The sequence below is a fragment of the Alosa sapidissima genome, chromosome 12 (assembly GCF_018492685.1).
Source record: "Alosa sapidissima isolate fAloSap1 chromosome 12, fAloSap1.pri, whole genome shotgun sequence".
NCBI classification, from domain to species: Eukaryota; Metazoa; Chordata; class Actinopteri; order Clupeiformes; family Clupeidae; genus Alosa; species Alosa sapidissima.
The window spans coordinates 16,298,139-16,321,506 of record NC_055968.1 but is presented as its reverse complement, the minus strand read 5'-3'; the positions used below and the strand labels follow the sequence as shown (position 1 = coordinate 16,321,506).

Here is a 23,368-nt window from a genome sequence, read left to right as displayed (position 1 = left end):
AAAATCTCCTCTTCTGGAATGCTGTCTTTTGCCGACACCAAAGATCCTAGAGATTAAAGTTGACATGATATTTCAACTTTATTCTCAAAATGTTGTGTTTAATGTTGACATGTCGACTTTAAACGACATGTTGGGTTTGGCTTCTCATCATGGCAAAAATATGATGTTTACAACCATCTTTTTAGGGTGGCATGATGTAATGAAGGATTGTGTGACATAAGATTCAGTGACCTATAAATCTGATTAAACACAAAAAAACTTTCCTAGGCTGAATAATGCGTCAGATATAGCCAAAATTAACTTCTGGTGGCCATCTTGGACGCCACCTTGAAAATTATAAGTCTTTGAAAATGATGAACTGATACTTTAGTGTGACATATGATTCAGTGACCGCTAAATCTGATTAAACATGGAAAACACTTTCCTAGGCTGAATAATGCTTCAGATATCCCAAATTAGCTTCTGGTGGCCATCTTGGACGTCATCTTGAAAATGACCCCTTTACTGGGGTCAGATTTTAAATATGTTACTAAGTACATCTAAAGGTATCATAATCAGTTGAAAAACCTTTTGTATCAATTTTTTTGAGGTTAGGTGTTTTTTTTTCTTCATATATTGACCTGCCTAACATAGCGTAAGAGTTGGGTTAAAAAAAGATGGTTGGAGGTGGCTTGGTTAACCTAATTATGGTGCAAAATAAATTGGTGCTGTTGCAATCCACACACAGCTAAAACAATACGAGAGTTCAGTGGGAGGAAGTGGTCTTGTGGATTTGACATGACCTGGGTGGTTATGATGACGCATAAGAAGAGCGGTGTGCCTGTGTGAGGTGAAATAAAAGGGAGGTGGCAAGAAAAATATTTTTTTTTGTGGAACGCATTGTGTGAAGCGACTTAACAAAAGAAGAATGATTGGGATAACACAATGATCTATTTTGTTTTATGAAAATATTCAAACCCTATGGTGTCTATTTGCATGTGCCTTTCCTTTCTTTGTGCTTCTTGTGTTGATTACCAGTAGAACAATGTGTATGCTCTCTTACCACTACTTAGAGTCATTCTTTTTATCTGTAGGCACACTGACTTTTATTTTCCTTGAACTGAGACCATCATGTGGATGTGATCTATCATAATGAGGGACTGTGAACAGATTACTTTTAAAACAGCATGACTGGACTCAAGCATATAGGCTTATTCAATTATGCCGAATTCTCCAGGCTGTTGAAATCCAGCCTGTTTAAGATCCACCACATAATGACTCTTACAAGTTGTCAAAGAAATTCAACACACTGATCCACTAAATGCACCATAAAGGTCAGCTGACCGTTTTGATCATGCCAACAATCAACAGTTGGAGATGTTATGTTCTGACATACTAGATACATTTCAAAATGACAAAATGGTGAGTGAGTGTGTGTGTACGCACACGCACCAAGGACACCTGAGCAGACTAGATACTATGCTTACAGAAACAAAACAGGTACCAGTGTTATGCTTTCTGAACCAACCTTTAAGGAATGCTCTGTTCTGGTTGGTATGAGAAGTGAGTTTTCACACAATTTTCAGAGAAAGATACCATTCACCCTAGAGTCACAGGACGATTCCAAAAAAGCTATCAGCCAATACCTGCCATAAATCATTGGTCAGCCCTCAGAAGATAAGACTGGATCACATCATTGTCTGTGTCTGCCATGGCATATTTTCCTTATAATGGTTCAAAGCGGAAAGTGTGCTTTGGCAAATTCCACAAACTGGCTTTGGTGGGCTTCCATCCCAAGAACTGAACTAAGATGGGTCAGACATTCACAGCCTGAACAACCAAAGAGAGTTAACAAGTGACACTGGTTGCATTCATCAAATACTCTATGGCTGCTGTGACTAAAAAGACAATGTGATTACTTAGGTCTACTGTAACTATGAACTATTAGGCCAACTCAGTTTGTGGTATGAAGCCCACAGCTGTTACATCTGGACAATTTCAGAATAAAATGAATAATTTAGGACATCACAGGACAAGAGGCATCTTCTTATTGAGCAGCGCCCAGTGCAGAGAGTCCACTGACCACATTTCGAGACATTAAGAATGGTCAGAAAGAGAGAAATAATAAACAAAGATTATATACTACTCATGTGTCAAAACACTGCGACTTCTACGTGTAGTGCATTAACAAAAGACTGTAAAAGCATCCAAATTCAGTCAGTGCACATAGACCAGGTGACTTCTTTTTGGCAGAGGATATGACATCTTTATTTGTCTCATTAAAGTTAGTTTGGAATATAGGTCTTATATTTCTAACCAAAAAGGAGGTTTTGGAATTTTTCATTATCATCCAGAAGGAGTGGAGCAATCAACCCCCAATAAAAATGTCAAATCTAAGTCTTAAAGAGCTACAAACACATAGCACCTTTTGAAATTCCATCAGTAACTAGGTCACCCTGACATGAGCACTGCCCAGCATTGAACAGCTCATCACTCACCAATCTTACAAAGACCTAATGGCACGCATCACAGAGAAGAATTTCTACCAGTTTCCACCATAAACTTGCCTTTCCTCTACTCAATTCCTGTAGGAGTGACTGTCTGTAGCGCTTCAAGAATGTGAAGTGATGGTTATATTTAAAAGGAATGTTTAATAGTGCAATACATATCAGGCAACTAGATGTACCACAGAGCGGTACAAAATATGACCGCCGCCCAGTCCTGAACATTCTTTCTGCAAAAATAAATCACGCTTGTCAATTTGTCTCCATCTGCTATGTGCCGCTATATCGTAAATGAGTGGTTATGAGATGGCCCTTGAGCCCAACGTACAAAAAAAAGTGGTCCTCCTAGGCCCTACGGTTCATATTCACAGAAACCTGTGTCTGCCCTACCCTCCTTTTCGGGGGGGTCCAGTCCGACGGGGGGTGGGGGGATCGTTGACACAAAATTACTGAAGAAAAAATCCGGAAGGAAAAAAAAAAAAACTCTTGACTAAACCTATAGTACCTAACCTACGCTAGCGGTGGTCATAATATCATGGTCATTTAAGTATCATATTTTCTTAGGCTAGCTATTTGTGCTTTGTAGTGGAGGTGCTGTGGAGGTGTATTTTTTTTTTTATAAAGTGGACCAAAGGAGCTGACAAAAGCCATTCACCTGTACTGAATGTAACTAAACCCCCCTTATCTATCAGTCTGTCAGTCATGTACAATTATTTTGCGACCCAATCCAACAGAAATTCTACAGTCTGTACATTTATGAATACAGATAAGGGCTGTTTTTTTGGTAGGTGCTGTGGCCACATGGATAATGGCAGTCAGGTGAGGTTTTTTTTCAAACGTAGCTAAAATGTCCTTTGATTTCAAGATGGCGGTTAAGTGACACTAGTGATTCTACTTTGGGTTTATGAGGAATGAACATAATTTGGCCCATTAATCAAATATGCACAGATCTTCTAGCTTGACTTCAAATGTCAAATCAAATGTTTAAAATGACAACATCTACACTACATATACCACCAGAGAGAAAGACCTCCCTCCAAGTGTTTGTCTCACACATTTTTTTTTCTTCTGCTGGACTGGCATGGCCTGCTGACTGAGTGGGTGACTTGAGAGCTGGCTTGCCAAGCTGTCGCATGAAGGAACTCTGATGCTACTGATAAGGCCAGCGTTCAGACTCATGGTCCTAACACATCCAGTTCTCTTGGGTTCGGTGCCAGGTCTAAGGCATTTTCCCTAAACCCTGTGCCCAGCTGGTGACCAGCAATTTGTCAGTCTTTACAAAGAAAGCTCTGAGAAACTACAAACTGAAAGCACATCCAAAACATCTGGACAACTGGCATACAACAGCAGATCAAAAAAAAAAAAAAAAAGAAAAAAAAAAAGGGTTTTTTTTCACCATACCTTGCGTTTTTATTCCGAAAGGAGGTAAATAACTGCTGATTTTTGTCAGGCGTTTAAAATTTGGATCCAGAAACATGGGAGCGGGTTTTGTAAACCTGGAGAGAGGGAAGAAAGAGAGAAAGTGAAAACAGGTTCAAACAAGCTAAATCAAGAGAATCCTTGGGCCATAAATAATAACAAAAAAATTAAACCAAAACTATGATCAGCCCCGCATGTGTCCAGGAGAGATGCAGACTTGATAAATGGGATCATACCCGAGAGGATTAGAGGGTTTGCATTTCATGTAATCCACAAGCTGTCTGTGTCTTTATCAGGGTGGTGCCAAACCAGTGGTGCACAGGCAATGCACGGTCAACATCTGACCTGACCTTGCCTTAAACCATGGGAAGAAATGTGGAAATGAAGCAGCTGGCACCCTCTTGTCAGACTGGGAGCTAATCCTCACACTTGAGGGCTGCTCGTGATTCGTTAATCAGGAATGCTGAGCATTCTGAGCTTCTGGTAAGAGTTTACTGCTGTCAGAAACAACCCTTCATCAATCCCCACTATGATATGACCTCTGCTCTGAAAATGGCTGGCTAGAAGCACGCTTCTGTGGAGAGGGGAGGGAAAAAGAACCACAATGTAGCCATCCTGGTTGACCTGGGTTAAGAAAAGGCACGTTCCAGTCCTTTAAATGAAAAACTGAAAAATCCCATGGTCCTACTTGCAGTAAAGGCAACCTGGCATGAATATGTGATGTGACTAATGACTGGATTTCACTTTGAACTTTCTCAACATTTTCAGTGGTCTGGCCTTTACCAGGTATTTCCCTTGTAATGCAGGTGCATTAGTTAAGCATGGAGTGTAGGGGTATCGATTTCCCTCTGAACAGAGCGAACAAAGTGCAAGACTGAGGCACTGCCGTGACTCAAGAGCCCTGGGGTGTAAATGAGACTGACAACCCGGTCCCACCCTGGGGGCAAAGCAGCCCTGGAAAGAAGCTGGCAAGCACACCTTGCCACCTGGAAGGGTGGGGGGGGGGGGGGGGGGGCATAGGTCTTAATGAAGGTCATTCTCTGACTCCCAACTGTTTGGACACGCATTGGGAGTACTATTTCTGTTACATTTGGGGATACAAGAACACAAACAGCGGTAAAAAGAAAGAGGTGGACTGTTACTATGAAAGTGAACGTGTTTCTAGAGCCCCAAGGTCATGTGATGCGACAAAAGAGAGAAATGTGCCTGCCCTGCAACACAAAAATGAAACAACATGTGTACAGAGACTCACTTCATGTCAACGCTACATTGTTGTTAAACTCCCATCACTCCTCCCTCTGAACACAAACACACATACGCACTCCCAAACACCATACGGGGGCTTACTGTAAAAGCAGTGTTTATTTTTCCGGGGCTTAGGATTAAATCTAAAGTCAGATTCAGTTAGGGCACTTTAGAGGCATGTTCAACAATGCGTGTAAGATGCAAATTACATGCTTAACTAATTTTTGTAGGTTTAGTGTCTCAACAAACATTCAATATGTAATGGTCTATTTAGTGCCAACATCTGTTTCCACTTAGAGGCCATTGCATCGGAGCAGAAAGGCTAAGGAGCATTGCTCTACGGCCGGCCTGAGTGAGCAGCTGTGATCTTAAGGCCTCTTTTGATCAAAAGCCAGTCCTTTGGTCCATTGCATTCATTTATACAAACCAAAGAGCCCCCACACCCACCCACCCATCCCCCAACACACAGTTTTTTCTTGAGGTTTTCTCATAAAAATATAAAACAAACCAGTAAGACTTTTAACTGACCAAACACAACAAACAAGAAAAACAACTAACATTTAAACTGTGCTCATTCAACTCAAGATACTAAGAACTAACTGGCACATAATACAGCATTGTACACACTGTCCTCTGATAAAATACAATGTAGAACTACAGAATAGGGCTGCAGCTATCGATTCTTTGGAATCAAGTATTCTAGCGATTATTTCATAGATTAATTGAGTAATCGGATAAAAATTAATGTTGTGCTATTAAGTGCATTTTTTGTTAATATGCACAACAAATGTCATGCTGTAAACTAGCCCTTGTCACTTCAAAGTATTATACTATCATATAACCTCACTTACAAAAAATAACTGCAGTTTTTTCGAAGTACAGTGCAGTTATACTACAGTACAGTGCAGTACAGTAGTATTTTCATGTCCAAAATATACTGCATTTCTGCAGTACAGTAAGCTACTATGCAGTACAATGCAGTTTTTTCGTGTCCAAAATACTGCATTTCCTGCATAAGAACTGCAAATATTTCCTCCAAAACTGCAGTTTTGACATTTGAAATAATGCAGTTATTTTTTTTGTAAGGGCTATAATAATTATGTCCGGGGTAGGCCTACTTAGTGAGGTAGCCTAACACCAAGTGTGGGTGTGTGTGTCTGTCTGAGCGCACGTGCAAGAGAGAAAGAGAGAGTTAGAGAGAAACGAGATGAGTATGCGCGTCAGTAATAACTAGGGGTGTCACGATTCTCCAAATCCTCGATTAAATTTCCAATTTTCGATTTTAAGGTCATGATTCGATTCGATTTTCAATCTTTTTTAATTATATTACTATTAATGCATACTTGGCATGCATGCTGGATGTGACATTGGGGGTGTGGCAGCACCGTCGATTCTACTTTTGAATTCGAAGTTCGAGATCGGGGTGTCATTTCAATCAATTTTCGATTAAAACCGAAATCGTGACAGCCCTAGTAATGACAGTCCGTGTGAAACAATGATCCCTGATCTGAGCAAGCCACATAACACAAGTGATAGGAAATAAATGAAGCCTCAAGACAGAGAATTACAGAAAAGTAATCAAATTATTGGAGTTATTCGAGTACTCATTTCTGCCCTACTACAAAACAACATAATTATGCTTCCCAAAAAGAGAGCAAAAAAAAACCCCACCACTGTTGCAATTATCCTCAAGACCCTGGTCGCTGTCCCTCCTTTTCTTTTTTTTTTTGTACAGCTGTAAATAATGCACTATCCCCTGAAGCTACAAAAGAGGACACCAGCAGACTGTATACTCAGCAAGCTTAGAAATCAGAATGTAATGGCCATCATTACAGGGGAACCAAATGTGGGCTACACTTACATTAGGGCCATTTAAGATCAAAAGGTACATGTCCACATGTTTCAGCAATCAGGAAGCTAAGGGCATACAGGAATGGCTAATTGAGAGAGTGCCATCATGATCAGTTAGTGTCCTTGAGCAACACTGATATCAAGCTAAAATATTCTCCCTGGTAGACTTCCTCTGTGTAGGAATGTCAGGACAACTACAGACAAGCCTTTATCGAAATCAGTGATGGGGATCGATGGAGCGATAACATGATACTGTGGTGTCAACAAATGCTTGATGCTGCACCAAAGGAATTATACATGTCTAATGACAGATTTTGAGGGAATGAACTGAGACTCTTTCAACAATATCACCTTAGACCAAAAAGGATATTTTCACCTAATTTCTGGTAGCTTGAAGCTTGAACTCTGCTGAGTTCATGACTACAATATGGCATTGTTTTCACGCCCTAGAACCCACAGAAGCCCTGAAGGCTTTGCAAACTGGCTCTACTCAACTGTGACATCACATAATTAGAAGCAAAGCAGCTCAGGTGTTTGGCAGGATTCAGATATTACTAATCAGCGAACGCTGGAACGTCTGGAAAACAATTAAGTGGCAGAGGTTGAAAAGGCAGTCTCCACTCACACTCGGGCACCAACCAAACCTCAACACCTGCTCTTCATTTCCTGATAGACTATTCAAGTAATAAAGGAAAATAACACTTCATTTTGGGGCCAAACTTGGATTCCGCTTGTTGCTTACAGCTCAAACTAATAATAACAAGCTCTGTGGTGAAACGATCTGACAGCATCACTAGGGCAGCTTCATCATCGCTTTCTTCACAGTGGTGGGACTCCGCATTGACGTTGTCCTGAACCTCAGGTCCAGCATTGCGTGTCTTAGGTGCTTGATCGCGCCCGATAAACAGAGTCCAAGCACGTCTCGTTCTCACGCACAGGCATGATTTAAGAGCGGAATGGGTCAAAAACAAACAGCATGCCATTTGTGAATCCCAGCAGGGACATCATCACATCTCTCCGTTCTTTATTTAACATGTCCTGAGAACACATCCCTGGGTGAAGAGCTTTCATGGTGTGGAGCCTTGGCCGGCTATGAATTATTCAGAGGCAGGAAAGGGGATCTTTCGTCTTTCATGCCACTCTGAGCCGAGCTGAGCCACTGTCTGGAAACTACTCGCTTCCATATGACGGTGCTCCCCACTGCATAATGGGTAAATGGCAAACTGGGCACTGACGACAAGTACTTATTGGGACGACTCGGCGAGTGAGGGTGGTGAGGGATAGCGCAAAGCCTGCATGTGCTGGTGTCTTGGAAAATTGTTTATCTTCCGATGCTCACAATAAAGTCGTTCACGCATCTGCCCTTTACATGACTACCAACCTGTCAAGCTCAGTGGGGGTAATGAATAATTTTGCCTTAGACAGTCTCAGTATTAACATCTGTTTCCACTGGCTGGCTGTTTGAAGGAGATCAATGGTATTTAACTCTTGGCAGCAGGAGCGCGGGAGGCCAGCAAAAGGGCAGTGCCTTCACCAGGAGGGGTCATTGATTGTTCCATGTAACCTCAACTGTCAGATCAGGTCCTAACTCCGATACGTGCTAAAAGGTCAAAGGTCAGGTCACCCATGAGCCCTTGAGGGAGGGACGATGATGATGCGCAAGGGGGCCCTCCATGCTGAGACACCACATCTTACGACTAGGGTTTTTTGAGATGCAACGCGCAAGAGTGACTCAACCCTTGCAGGGAGGTGGCTGTGGTGTGTGACCTGCAGGGAGAGTGACTGTGCATGGCCAATGGGGTTACTGAGAAGCATTGTGCAAGATGATGAAAATAGACAAACAAAGTGGGTCATTGCAATATGAAGAGGGCCATTCTTAGGTTGAGGTTTGTGAGACGTATGATCGTAAACAGGAAATGAGACCTGGCTAACAATGTGTTTGATGTACGGCATAGTTTAAATACAAACCAGAAGGACATCCTCATCAAATGACATCTTTCCAAAACATATAGGGCACTAATTTAGATGACATGCAAAGAAAAAAGTTAGGCAATGAGCAAAGTGTCTTGTACAGTACTTGAACCAAAGCTTTTGTATGACGCATGGGAGCACCAACCTGACACACCAAAGTTTGCACTTATGATCTTTCATATGATACTTAAGACACACATTGCCCAAAATCATATCCATTAGGGCCCATTAAATAAAAACGAATAATGCTTAAAACTTACTTTGGATAAATGGCAGTCATTTTGGCGGCAGCAAAACCTTGCTTGCAAGCTCCCTTGCTGAGATTGCCGTACTTGTACATAAGGTCCAGAGGCCTGTAAACATGAACAAAAAAGAATAAAGGATGAGATGAGAAAGAATTTGAATGGAGCGCAACGATAAAAAGCTCATTTTTGCATTAGTGTCATAGCCACACCACATTCAGTTAAGTGTGTAGGCTTCCAAAGCAGAGGGCAAAACATCTTACCCAATGCATAATTTAATGTGTGCCTGGTTGATGAAAATTAGACAGGCTGTAGACTGACAATGTCCAGCCTGTCCTTGCCCCAAGATGATAATAAATGGTAGATGGTAGCGCAAAGCACAGGTCACATCATGTCTCACCCTCATTGGCAATCAATGTTGACTTAACAATTATACTTTGTCAGTAACCTCAAGAATAAGATTGACCTGTAGTTCGCCTCTTGTAGTGGCACTATTATTTTCTTAGAGCATGTTTTAGACAACCCATCTATCCATAATCTGGATGTATATGCTTTTCTGATTCTGTGTGCACTACAATCACTGGCTGTGGCCAAACATTTAATTATATTAAAGTTAAAAACAGCAATTTACTGAAAACTCTGTAACTCTGACATTTTGAGAGCAGCTGTAGTATGTTAGCACACTTGCAATAATTGCTGGTAAAACCCTGTAAGAGGGTAAGCTCCGTCTTTAAGGCAGTGTTTATTTTTACATCAGCTCTTGTCTAAATTCACTGAGTCTCCGAAATCAAAATAAGACATTTCTCGACTTGACACACATATGCTGTACTAATAGGTCTTCGCCATGGCTTAAAGGGAAATGTGTTGATTGCGGAATTTGCACAGGTGGAAGAGGTCCTTTGGCGTATCTTGAAGATTTATTTAACAAGTTTCTCCACAGGATCTCCTCGGATCACCCAAGAAGCCCCTAAAAAGTGATTAGGGCCAAGACGTAAAAAATAATTTGTATTAAAAGGTGGGCTGGGGTGGCATCCAATGTCAGCAGCTCATTCGTTAGCCTTGCAGGCGACCTCTGAAATGGAAGGGTCAGGCCCGTGCATCGTACCACACACACTGTCCTTTTTTATTAATCACCGCTGCACACAGCAGCCTTTAACCCGAGCATTAATAACTACCTCGGCTCGGCCTTACTTAAATAAACAGGGAGCAGAGAGCAAGTCTGCCCTAAGAGGGGAAACGGCAGAGGGAAGAGTCTGACAGCTCGGAGCAATGCAACACGCCGCCTCATTTTCAAATATGCAATAACACACAGACATGTAAACAGCTCACACTCACACATGAATGCCGATAGGACACGTATCCACTTGTGGCCCAAATGCAGTGGGCAGATGGATGTGCTCATGATCGCAAAGGTAACACAAGATTTTTTTTTTTTAAAAACCCAAAGAGGCATTTCTTACTCTCCTCAATGCTGCTACCGCGCGCCAGTGACCCAGAGACTATTTAGTCAGGACCATTCCGAAGACATCAAAACCTCATTGTTTAGTCTGATATCTCCCTTAGACAAATGTGGTGCTTGACAGTCAAACACAAAAATTTCCATTCTTTAGAGGAATTCCAGTTCAACAGGAACTCCAAGTAGCGGAGGCGGGGGGTTGTTGTTCACTGGACACGGTTCAGATATATGGCTTTCAGTGTGCTGTGCTCGACACGGAACCAGACCTGCTTTCGGAGATCACGGATGGGTGCTTGCTGGGATTCCATTTGTGTTTCTACTTGAAGGTCAGATTCAATACCCTACAACTGCTCCCATGAAAGGCTCCCATCATCAAAGTCAAGTGCCTTAAGCGAAACACTATCTTTAAAGAGGTATTGCACTTTCTGTGATACTGAGAAAAGGGAAATATTCATGCAAGATGGGCAAATTCTGTTATGCCTTTCAATTAAAAAAAATAAAAGACATAATTTATCTTTATACTATATGTTTCCACTTTTGTTTGTGAATCTGAAACATCCATTTGACAATTACAGGATGACAAGTTCAATACAACAGATATGGCCACTCATACTGATATCCATTTTAAATGTTTTTGGAGACAATCCATGAGTAGTCACCTTATGGTCAGAGCACAACAGAAGGGATGCACAGGGAAAAATCATGCAGCAAGGCTTTTTACACCATGGAAATAAAAAAAAAAAGAATGTGTTGTACTAAAGTCTGTTCTGCTGAATCAGTGAGCTTCTAGATAGAAATACAGCCACAAAAGGTTTGCTGAGACGCAGTAGATCAGCACAATAGTATACGAACGACAATTGAACAACAACAACAGCAAAAGTAACTTCACATGCTGAGATCAAATTAACACCATATGTCAGTTATAAAATAATAAATACTCACAGTTTGCCATCAAGCTTCAGTAAGAATCCCTGTTTATCATACACTATGGAAAGAATGGAAATTAATTAGAAAAAAAAAGAAAAAAACCACCAAAAAAAACATTGAAAATGTAATCCAAGTCAGGAAGCTCTGAAAAAGTGGCAGTAATGACACAACTCCATTATTAAGCACTACACAGAATAATTATTACATTACCCAATGCGCTGTTACAAACACAAATAATCACATCCTACATCAGGAAAAGGTTATCCTGTTGACAGAGGTAATGGTTTAGGGTGATTGGGAACTACATACAAGCCAGGAGTTATAGGTTAAAATACACTGGTGAATATACAGTGTTAGGGACACATTGGTGAGAATACCCCAACTAAGAACAAAAACACCGACACTGACTTAAAATCTGTCTGAAGTTATCATATGTAAGCACCAATTAATGCACAGGTGTTGTACTGTGTTGTAATTACACACTAATCTTATGAGGGATTCTTTGCAGTACACACTATGAGGGGGGAAAAAACAAGAGTGGAACTTTCCATCAGTACGTCATGGACAAGCAGATCATGGAGGGAAAAAACGATGCTTATTAGTTTAGACGTGATTTCATCTGAAACCCCAGTCTGTGTTTAACATGTCCATCATATAAAAGGCTGTGTTTTATCCCAGTGATTATAATTTCCTCTCTGCCCTTTGGGTTTAGTGTGTACTCCCAGCTTGCAGTGGAACACGTATAGCAGTGCATGGAACAGATATGATCCAGAGGATGATATCTGTTCTTCCCAGTGACCTAGGGGGGCTAGCCGAACTAACGTTGGTTGCTAATAACTAGTGCAGCTATAGGAAATGTGCCGAGAGTGATCTGTCAAAGTGGGATGGCATGAATACATGGGAAATGTGCTAAATTCCAGTAACATCCTGTGGTGAGGGGAGTCAGCTGGGATCAGATGATACTTTACAATCCATGACATTGCTGCACCGTTTCGTCATATCCTTTGCATCGCATTTTAGACTAATAAGCATAAGGTACAGACAAAATGTATAACCAACTCACCCATGACACATGTCTGGCTTGGATTGTTAATTCAATGCTTTATAATGCCGTTTACAGTCACAAAGAAATTTTGCATAGTGGAATAAAAAATATATATGTATACCATTAACAGCTTTTCAAAAGTTACCAGAAATGTCAGGTAAATATAACAACAAACACATCAGCATATTTCTAGGAGAAATTAATGTTATCCCCAGCCCTATAGAGATGAATGTTGGTCATGCTGTTCTGTCAAATTACCACATATTTAACAGATGGAGACAATCTTGTTAATCAGCATTACAGAGGGGGAAAACTAGTCAAGTAGAAAAGAAAGCTGAGCAGAGTTGACTAATATCTGCAATCGGCAGCCTAGGTTCTGCCTCAAGGCATTACAAAGTAAGTCCTTATTTTTCCACATCTGCCCACAGTTAGTCCCCCTGATTCATGCATGTTATGTCTACCATGCTAATAACGACAATAGTAGGGTCTCCCCAAGACCCTTTTGAATTTTTATTGAGAATTGCGCCTAACACTAGAATTACCAGTCCCATTTGACAGGTAATGCAGAGAAACCCTCATGCTCAGAGAGGGGGAAAAAGTCAGCATTTGTAGACAAAAAGATGTTGATCTGCTGTTATCCTTGTGGTTAGTGAGTCTCTAAATTGGAAAAGAGACCTGCTTGTAGGGCAGTCTGGTGCTAGAGGATTAGAGGACAGATTGGGAGTCTGCTGTGCAGCATTGTAAAGGATGTACGATAAGGCAGTGAGAGCTACGGGCTGGTATCTGCGGCAGGCCGAGCAGCGCGTCCACTCTACCTCCGGCCTATGGGCTGGATTAGGACAAGCCCAGGAGCAAGGCCTCTTACAAAGAACACTGTGCTTCTGTTCACTGACTGCATGATTTAAACATTTCTGAAGGGCAGTTTGTCAACTTCCACACTGAGGAGTTTAAAAGACTCTCCTCAGTTGCAGAAAAGAGAACAAGTTCCCTTGGACAGGCTGAATGCCTGAATACAATAGTGCACTGACTAGTACTTAATATCAATGACTTTGGTCAGTAAACATATGACAGAAGCACAAGGCGCGGGTCTTTGTAGTTGCATTCAGGTAGAGGACAAGCTTGCGGCAGGTTTAAACTGGTGGCAGTTTTGCAAAGCTTTGCAATGTTGGGAGGTTAAGCTGTATCAGTGTGCAAATAGGGAATGAACAGTGAGCTAATGGTGGTATACATAAAACAGTGTTGCAATATAATGTTTATCTACACCGTATGGCAAGTATTCTGGTGCAGCAACCTCCCAACATTATTGCAAGGTTAAATATCTCAGGGTAAGTTGGACCTATACCTGAAGCTACTACTCGTCCCACGGCGAATACATTATCCATTTCTGTCTCTGCAACACAAGAGGTTAGGTGAAGCCAGTTAACTGGCAGTTTAGTGATTAGGTTCAAGGGCAAAGGCTTACATTGCGAATCAGAAGACCATGCCCAAACAGTCACCTCAGACTTAAAAAGCACTACACAACTTTTATCTACATGGATACCTATACCACAGAAATGTCAACCCACAGTATTTCTATGCAAAGCATCAAGTAAGCTCTCTCACATTTTTGAATGTCGAACACTGATCGCTGCCATTACTTGTCGCTTTCGATACAAGTGTCTGTTGAATTCCACTCAATTCACATTTACCTTAAATCAAATGTTTCATTCTGAAAAACTAAAACCCTGTATGTTATAGTACTTGTGAGAAGATGGCTTTGTATTTCCTTCCCCCACCGACACATTTTCTAATTTCTGTGTGTCAAAGTGGTTGATATGATAATATCTGGAAAAACGGGCATGGTACATTCTCTGAACAAAGTACAAACTATGAGACATAAACATTTCAATAAAGCATTTACAAAACCTCAATACTTATTTGAAATTGGTTCCCCGATTGGTTTAGGTGTGAAATTGGTTTAGGTGTGAAAGGGGAAGTGATTGCCTTTTGGTATCCCACGAGGGATTCAATGCAATGAGGAGAGCGTAAGTTTTTATTTTTTTACTCAGGCCATTTTCACTTCAAGGCTGGAACCAGGTTGGCAGGAAACAGGCATCCGTCCAGTGTCGGCTTCTTGTTCTCCACCTCTATGATCTTTGAACAGTGCAAACATTCATCTCAAATTGCTAACAAATGCTTATATGCCTGAGGTGCAAAAATAATTTTCTCTTTGGAAATAAATGCATTTGCCCAGAATAACTAAAAAAAAAAAAAGCACAAACAGGCTCCTTCTTATGGTGGTTTACACACACACATACATATGCAACATGGAGGAGGGATCAACATACAATATCAAACCACAAAATATGTGACTGACTACACAGTATATGAGAACGAAGCACCTCTGTGAATTACTATTATCCATCTGCTGTGTCACAGTTTTGAGGTAATTTATTAGTGTGGGTGCTTATAAGAACAGTCTTTTATCACACAACTGATGTCCATTGTCATGGATAGCATGACATGTTACTTATTCATGCTGTAGTAGACTATTAGGTAGATTCTATGGTGTAACCAGAGCTCAACTCAAAAATCATGTTTACAGTAAACATGGCATGCGAAGCAGGTTAAACAAAACTCCCTCATGCTAATAAAACAAGCAGTGTTTAAGCTTACGCACATTAGACTAATACTTCTGAGCTAAAAGCAGGCAACTTCCTCTGTAAATACAAGATGACATTTATAAGAACATCTGCCTTTCAGCAATGTGTGATATTCAACTTGTCCGAAGCAAATTCCTTGCATTTATCCAGTTACTTATTTATTTTTTTTGTAGCTGAAGCAAATATTAAGTGAAGAAAATAACCTTAACCAAGAAGACTTAAAAAAGCATTATTATCTTGTACACAGAAGGCTTAACCATCTCAATATCTTTTAAACTTGACACCAATGAAATGTGACCGTTAGCTGTAAAATTAGTTTTCATAATGTTCTTCAAAACCAAGCGCTCGAAGAACGTGAGCAAGATACTTAAATCACTTCATGTGTGGCATGGCTGAGAGTGAACATCTTAGGGGCCCTGTAGCCATTTCAGTGAACTATCTCCCCCCTGTGGTGACAAACTACAGTTAGAAAAACAGTATTTTTGTAAGCTTTACTGACAGCATCAACTATGATCAATTGCACCTTGTCAATATTTGTGCAAGAGACTGTTTAGCATTAACCAAACCAATTCTGAGAAATGCTATCAGATAGCAGTCAAACTACAACAGAACAACTACAGCCCCAAGATGGGAAAGAAAGAGAAGTAACTTACAAATATGAATTACACATAGCAAAACCTCTATCCAGAAATAGGTCCATCATAAGCACACGTATTCACTATATGTTTTTTATTTTTTTATTTAAAGCAACACCAAAGAACTTTCCCTCTGTCGAACACACGCTGTTTGTTTATCCAGCACCGGCTTTGCAAATAACAATGTCCACAGACAAGGTAGAATATGTTGCATGATTCACGAAAGTACCATGTATTGTGACATCAGATGCAAGTCAAATTTGTAGATTATTATGTCTCATTCCATCGAATTACAGATCCGCTACCCGATCTGGCAAACTTATATAGTGTGGTTATAGCCAATAGAGGGCCGCGAAGTGAATGCAGAAGTGCCCGTTCACCCTGTTACGAGTTGATGCACCACTGAAACGATTTTGGAAACATTATTTTAAGGCACAAAAACTCTTTGGTGTTGCTTTAATAAGGGAACAGCAACAAGGATACTGTTAGCTATGTAAATGTTGGATAGCTATGTAAATGTTATCTTTCACACTCAGGCCAATTTTCACACCACATAGAAATACCAAATGTCTGTGTCTGTCAGGTGCTGAATTTACACATGAAGCTGTGGTAAAATTAAACACCATAATTCTATAAAACTACTTTTGTGCCTATGTGCAACAATGTCCGAGCCAAAACATATTTACACTACAACAGAAGAAACGGCAAGTCATGATGGTAAACAGAGGCAGGTACATTGTCCCATCTATAAAACCCTGAAATATGCAAAATACATCAAGCAATGAACATAATCATACTAAGGCTTAAGCACACACAATTTTCTGCACTTGTATAAGGTTTGGCAAAAAAAGAGAACAAGAACATCCCATTAGGTCAAACTAACTCTGACACCACCATTTACTTTATTGATTGATTTTCACACCATGTAGAAATACATAATGTCTATTTATTTCCCAGGTACTGCTGATAACTAGGCTATATACCACCATGGAATTTCCCCTTTATCCAACAATGGCATGGCCAAAAAACTACAGAGAAACATGGTAAATGAACAACTTACGTGATTTCTGGCCCCAAACACGCAGGTGCAAGTGCAGCCTCCCAGACGAATAATATAGGAATCCCAGGACCAGCATGGGACAGAGCACCAACATCAGGTTGCGTGTGGGCTTCATCCTGCTCATGTCTCACATTGTACCATCAGCAAGAGATTACCTGCACTAGACAGACAAAATTGTTGTATAAAACGATCCTAAAATGCTGTAACCTAGAACTTTGTGTATTTTGCCCCACTAGCTTTATTTATTTATGTGGCAGTACCTGACTTTACCACCAGTGTCATTCATGTGCTCGATTGGTGGAGCATGTATGTTTTAACAGTTTTAATACAAATGTTCTTTTGTTTACCTGTATGTCTTGTTTACGAGGGCAATGTAATTTCAAGGAAAGTGAACAACAATCCAGAAGAAACTATTAGGTTGGCCTATACCACTGCAGGTCACCCAAAGCAAAGCTAATTCCCATGATATTGAATTTCCACCTAATGTCAGTTTAACGTTACACCGATGTGGTCAACATTTATCCGTTCAAAAACCTTTGACTTTTTAAGATTCCCATTTGCAAGAGCATGAAGTTAACAAGCACACACAATTTTAAAGATGGAACGTGCATGATAGCACGTCACTGAACATTCGGAATGGGTGCAGAGCGGACCGGACCGGACCTAGTGGTTCCAACATTTTAGATTTATAATAATTAAATGCAACATTATCTAACTTTACAATGACAAAGCCAGATAACGTTATTGTTTCAGTACAGAAAAGTAGCATATAGGGCTAAGGGAGAGGCCTGCCACCCACAACAGGCTGGCTCACAAGCTGGGCTAGCTTCTAGTCGGTTTCCCAATTGCATCGTTAAATTATTCAGAGATATGTCTAATTAAAGAAGCTATTTCCTTGATAGTGTGGCTTCACAAAAGACTGGTCCAGTGTTATTTACATAAGATGGAGATATAGATCGCTAACCGGTGGCGCACACGGTAAATTTACTAAAACATCGTTCACGACTTGTCAGTAACATTAAACGTTATATGGACGACAATATTACCTAGCTGGAAGTAGCTAACGTTACGCCAGCTACCTACCAAAACTAGCAATTCAACATCACAAATATTCCCGTCAAACATGACTCATTGTCAAAACATTACGCCCAATAAATGTTTTACGTGAAAGTGAACGCAATACCTGAAAGCCATACCTCTGTACCAGATAAATAACTAGTTGAAACTAAAAAAGACACGTGTTAAACTGAACAAGCTACGTTAGTTGCTAACATTATGAATGATTCTAAAATGTTAGCAGATACGCTAAGAGAGTAGGCTAGCGTTGGCTAGCTAACATAAGTTAGCTTACTTGACTTACCTTAAAATAACAAAATGGCAACGGCGCTCTTAAATGCGTGAGACAGTTATGTCAACAACAGGTCATTACATCTGGGTGAAACGAGGAATCCGCTATCTGATTTGGCCATAATGCTTAACTGTACCGTTATCGGTTACAGCAGACATGGGCTGCATTTTACGCCTCCGACATCTAAGATAACGGAATCGCCAGTGTGACAAGTTATTCAGCTAAGGTTACCCACAGCCAGTTAGCTAACCCACCTATCATAGCAGTAGTGCTGTCTTGACGTTCTGTTGGCTTTGGTGGCTAATTAGAGAATGTTGATCGTTATCAACCGCAGTGGAGCTATATTTTATGCAGTAAAACGTGAGAGACACAAAGAGCCCTAAACAGCCAACTAAGAGCCCAATCTGTTAAGCAGTTTTCTTAGCAAAAAAATTACTTCCTTAGATCCTGACATGCAACTGCAAACACCTAGCTAGCAATTGCTAGCAAGCGTCGCAAGTGGAAGGAGTTGAATTCAACACTTTTTGCCTAGTTCATTTACAGTTTGTTTATCCGCGTCTCTGGTCCACAAACACGAGCCTGTGTAACGTGTAAAGCCTAACAAATAAAACTGTTGCGCATTTATTTTGACAAGTTCTCAAACTTAAAGGCAAGCAAAGGCATACAAGTCTATCATCATAATAAATACACAACTGTAGGCATTTGATATGAATGTGTAGGCGATTGTCGATTAGCAAGTTACTTGGATGTACACGACTGCCTGGCTGGCCCCAACCCCCAACATGGTTGGTTCAAATACCACAAAAGTAGACTGCATCTAGGTCTCTGTGGACATGTCTCAGCAAGCAGAATTATCGATATGCTTGTTAAAAGGAACATCTTGGTAAGTTACATTGGGGGGGAATCAAAGTAAGCCCAAGAATAGATGTAGAGGAGGTAACGAATGTGCTAAAACAGAGCCTATGATCAGATGTAGACATTTGGATTAACTAAAATATTTGGCATGTGATCTGCCTAGGGAAAACAGCAAAATTCGCCTGGCCCACCTCAGGGGCAGGGCCTCACCTTGCCTCAGTGTTGGCCCAGGCTGGGTCCCCGGCCTGAAACTGGCCCACTCACTGAAAACTGACTCGATTGTTTCTGGCCCAAGTCCAGCCTGCTACATGGTGAAATGATTGCCATGGTTTCCCAGATCTGGCCCACACATTAAATACATGATTTTGGCAGGATCCTGCCATTATTATTACAGTGCATGAAAATGCACTGTTCTGTTATCCGAAGTCTTCTTCTTCTTATTACAGTGCATGAAAATGCACTGTTCTGTTATCCGAAGTCTTCTTCTTCCTACCAAATTTCTGAGTCTAATTCAGCTTCAACCGTTTAACGTAGAAACTTCGTTCAAACTTTGTAACGTAGGTCTTGAAAAGGAGACTTGAGGAATGTATTTTTCACTTTTGTAAACTTTATACTTTTTGAGATATTAATAAAAAACAAGCTTATTTTCCCCCATAGACTTTGTATGGGGACTATGACATCATAATGGGCTAATTAACTTGATTTGCACCTGTTTCAACTTCCAGCTGCTCAACTAGGTCCCATCAAAAAGCTATGTAAACTGATTGCACCTGTATCAACTGCTTTCTGCTCAATTAGGCCAACTCTCTCTGTGTATCTCCATTCTACAAGGATATAAGGCACATTCCATCCAACTTTCTATCCATTCATCCTCTTCAAACCATTCACTCATCCACCCATTAAACTATCCACCAACATCCATTAAACAATCTGCCTATCAACATCCATTCAACTTTCTGTCTATCAACATCCATTACACTATCTAAATTCAACTTTTAAACTATATACTCTGTCTCAGGCTTTAAGCATACAATCTGGCTCTATTAAGACTACAGATTCTGTTCCTATTTCCTCTGCCCACAACTGTTTCAAAATAAATGTCCTTACTACAATAATTCACTTTTAAATAATTTAACTATTTAAACTACTCAACTATTTAACTGTTTAGACATTTCAACTGTCAGTTGTTATCAACTATGACTACTGCCAACTGTTTCCAAATAAAAGTTTGTTTGGCATTTTATGTTAATATACAGTATGTTTATATTTTCATGCACTGGTAATTTCCTCGAAATTACATTTTCTAGTTATTATTAGAGTTTATGTGATAGGGACAGATACAGTGAAGGTAGGCTACATAGACAAACTGAAAACAGCTATCTGATGCATGTATTATAGCTAATGCTAATTATGACCGCCGCTAGCGAAATGGTCATATAATGATTGTCAAAGTTTTTTTTTTTTTTTTTTTCGTCATCTACTTCCTGAATTTTTGGTCAACGATACCCGGGACACCGAAACACCGGTGCACATGAAATTTGGTGGGTATGTAGCCCCACTAGACTTTTACGGAAAAATTTTGTTTCGTCCCCGGGGGCCACTCCCCCCCATGCTGGGCCCCCCGAACCGCAAAAAAAGCAGTTTTTCCTAAATAATTACCTGAACCGTGGCACTGAGGATGAAGAATCTTTTATGGTATGTTGGTCTCAAGGGCCCACATCAACCTGACTCATAATTGCTTTGTGATTTGCCCCCCCCCCCCCCCCGGTAAAAAATGAAAATGCAATATTATTCTGCTTTAATTGCCCCTATCTTCAGTTAAGATGTTCAGAACTGCACCAAATTGTATGTGTATGATTGACCTGGCATTCTCTGGGGGTATGCCAAGTTTCGTAGAATTTCATCCATGGGGGGGTCTAAAAAAAATTAGGTACACACACACAGGCACACACACACACAGGCACCCACATACTATCGGTATTAGAACGGCCGATACATAATTACAAATTCAGTAGGATTAAAAGAAAGCCAAAAATAAATATTCATGATCATCATCATCATGGCTGCATTTCCAGTATTGGCGATAAGTCTTGGCTTTTGGAAAAATAACTCCCAAGGCTCGGTTATAGGGGAATTCAGAAAGAGGTGGTCCATTGATGCTGAGTAGCATACATGCTGCTAGATGATCCCCCTGCAGCCTGTTCCTTAAGTCTGTTTTCACCTATAAAATAATAAAAAGAGTGATATGAGGGATATTGATAGCTGAACAATCTCTCATTTCAAATAACACTGAAATATCTTACCCTGTTCATGGTGGAGAAATCTCTCTCACAGTTGACACTTGAGATTGGCACTGTAAAGGCAATGGCTGCCAGCTTACTGAGGGAGGGGTAGATCTGATACCACTTATCATGTTGGGATGCCAGTTTGCTCAGTATGGTAAGCTGGTCCATATCCTGAAACAGTACAACACAGACAGTAGGCGATTTAGCTGGGTTCCTCAGTCATGTTTCTGAAGAACTTAAATTGTATCTAATTTACCTTGAATGCTCCAGTCAGCATATGCTGCTTAAAAGATGACCATTCTTGACCAAAACTACTACCTTTAATACTACTACCTTTAATATTTCATCAGGCAACCAGTAATGACATTGTGAAATATTATAGAAGCCACCACTAGTGTTTCCTCCAGAAATAAATAAAGCAATTTTGTAATCTGAGCGAAAAAAGACTCAAAGACTCAGAGTTTTTTTTTTAACTTTTCCCAACTAGCGCTTGAAGTGCAACGCTACCCTCCGGTGCACACGTAGACCATAGTCTAAATGGGTAAGATAGCCTAAGCTCCCTTAAACACCTAGGTAATGTGAACTTACCTGGTTATCTTCATCTTCAGGCGTCTTCCTTTTCTTAGAGAAATATTTTAACAAACTCTTCTGAAAATAAAGTAATGAATAATAGCGTTATGATTCGGAAACGGAGTTCACAATATTACGCAGCAGGTTAATTTAATGGTCTACTGTCTAATAGCTAATGTAATACTGCACATATTTTCGCCCTATTTCCCCTAAAGAAACAAGGTTAGGCTACTTAAAGAGACACCTCCCACTCATAAAATCTATTCTTAATGGCATAAATACTGCCAAATAATTGACGTAACAACTTGCCGTAAATTGTCAGTAGGCTATCGATTAGGGTAGGCCACTCTAAAGAACGTGTAGGCTACGCTGTCTGCTTAATTTGATCTTGACATATAGGCTAAGCATTCTGTAGCCTAATTCGTTAGAAATTTAAAAAAATGGTTGCACTTCTTTTTGCTAATTTATTTTCACATTTAGCAACAGGGGTAACAAATGTTTAGGTCGTGCGGCCTTTGTGCGTCTGTGTAGCCCAATTCATTAAAAAATCAACTTTTCCGTGTCACTATTTACTTTAACATCATTACATCTATTACTACATCTAGACTATTTCCAATTTGTATTATATTAGTGACTCACTTACCGTTTTAATGTTTCCAGATGTTTGATACCAGGACGTGAGCTGTCAGAACTGTCAAGTTGAACGTTGTCTTATTAAAACAGACCCACCGCGGTGACGTTTTTGGTGGAGGTGTTGTTTAATATTGACTCAAAAGAAAGCAAACGTTTGGACAATAAGCACATCAACACACTATGTGGAGTTAAACTGAACAGCCCCAAACCTCTGAATAGTTCTGCTTGTTGTTAAATTGCAATGTTAGCGGCCGCCAACGGGGGGTGCATAATGTCGGCAGGATCATTTAAAAGGCAACTGCGACTATTGTGCGTCTGCCCCATTTCTGATACCGTGGGGGAAGAAAATTAAACCGTGGCGGGCCGCTACTACCAAATCAACATAGAGATAACACTGAAATGCATACAGTTTGTTGTTGCACTGTCTCAGATTTTGTTCAAACCTTGTCTATATCAAGAATGTGTCCCAAAACCAAGGCCTGTAAAATATTTCTGTTTAAATTCTGTCTTCATATTGTCAGCCCTTGAAATTACTTCAGTTTTACGGCCTTAAAATCACATTATCTGGGAAGCAATAGTTGAAAATTCAGGTATTTAGCACTTTGAGTCCCTTTTCTGGTTTGTTTTGGATGAACTAGAGTGGGGGACACCACTAACCACTCGGTGAGTTGCACAGTTTTGAAAACAAACTTTAAGGGTTG

The 23,368-nt window shown here is 40.4% G+C and overlaps 1 protein-coding gene and 1 long non-coding RNA gene across 9 annotated transcripts in view; both read right to left on the bottom strand.

Annotated features, from left to right (window-relative positions):
* Nucleotides 1-18,815, bottom strand: part of LOC121677546 (CMP-N-acetylneuraminate-beta-1,4-galactoside alpha-2,3-sialyltransferase-like) — a 44,970-nt gene extending 26,155 nt beyond the window's left edge. The window contains exons 1-6 of one of the 8 annotated variants that reach the window (XM_042056325.1): nucleotides 18,579-18,815; nucleotides 16,977-17,136; nucleotides 13,982-14,029; nucleotides 11,610-11,652; nucleotides 9,230-9,322; nucleotides 3,885-3,979 (exon numbers count right to left, since the gene is read on the bottom strand). In XM_042056325.1, the coding sequence (XP_041912259.1) occupies nucleotides 3,885-3,979; nucleotides 9,230-9,322; nucleotides 11,610-11,652; nucleotides 13,982-14,029; nucleotides 16,977-17,100 (403 nt within the window). In that variant the 5' untranslated portion in view covers nucleotides 17,101-17,136; nucleotides 18,579-18,815. The other 7 variants (XM_042056326.1, XM_042056323.1, XM_042056324.1 and 4 more) reach the window with 7 other exon arrangements.
* A 2,399-nt stretch (nucleotides 18,816-21,214) lies between these two features.
* On the bottom strand, nucleotides 21,215-23,059 carry LOC121677547. Its single transcript, XR_006021028.1, has 4 exons — nucleotides 22,678-23,059; nucleotides 22,053-22,112; nucleotides 21,483-21,635; nucleotides 21,215-21,400 (listed from the first exon to the last, which is right to left on the bottom strand). It is a non-coding gene; the product is annotated as an uncharacterized LOC121677547 (long non-coding RNA).
* Between the last annotated feature and the right edge of the window lie 309 nt (nucleotides 23,060-23,368).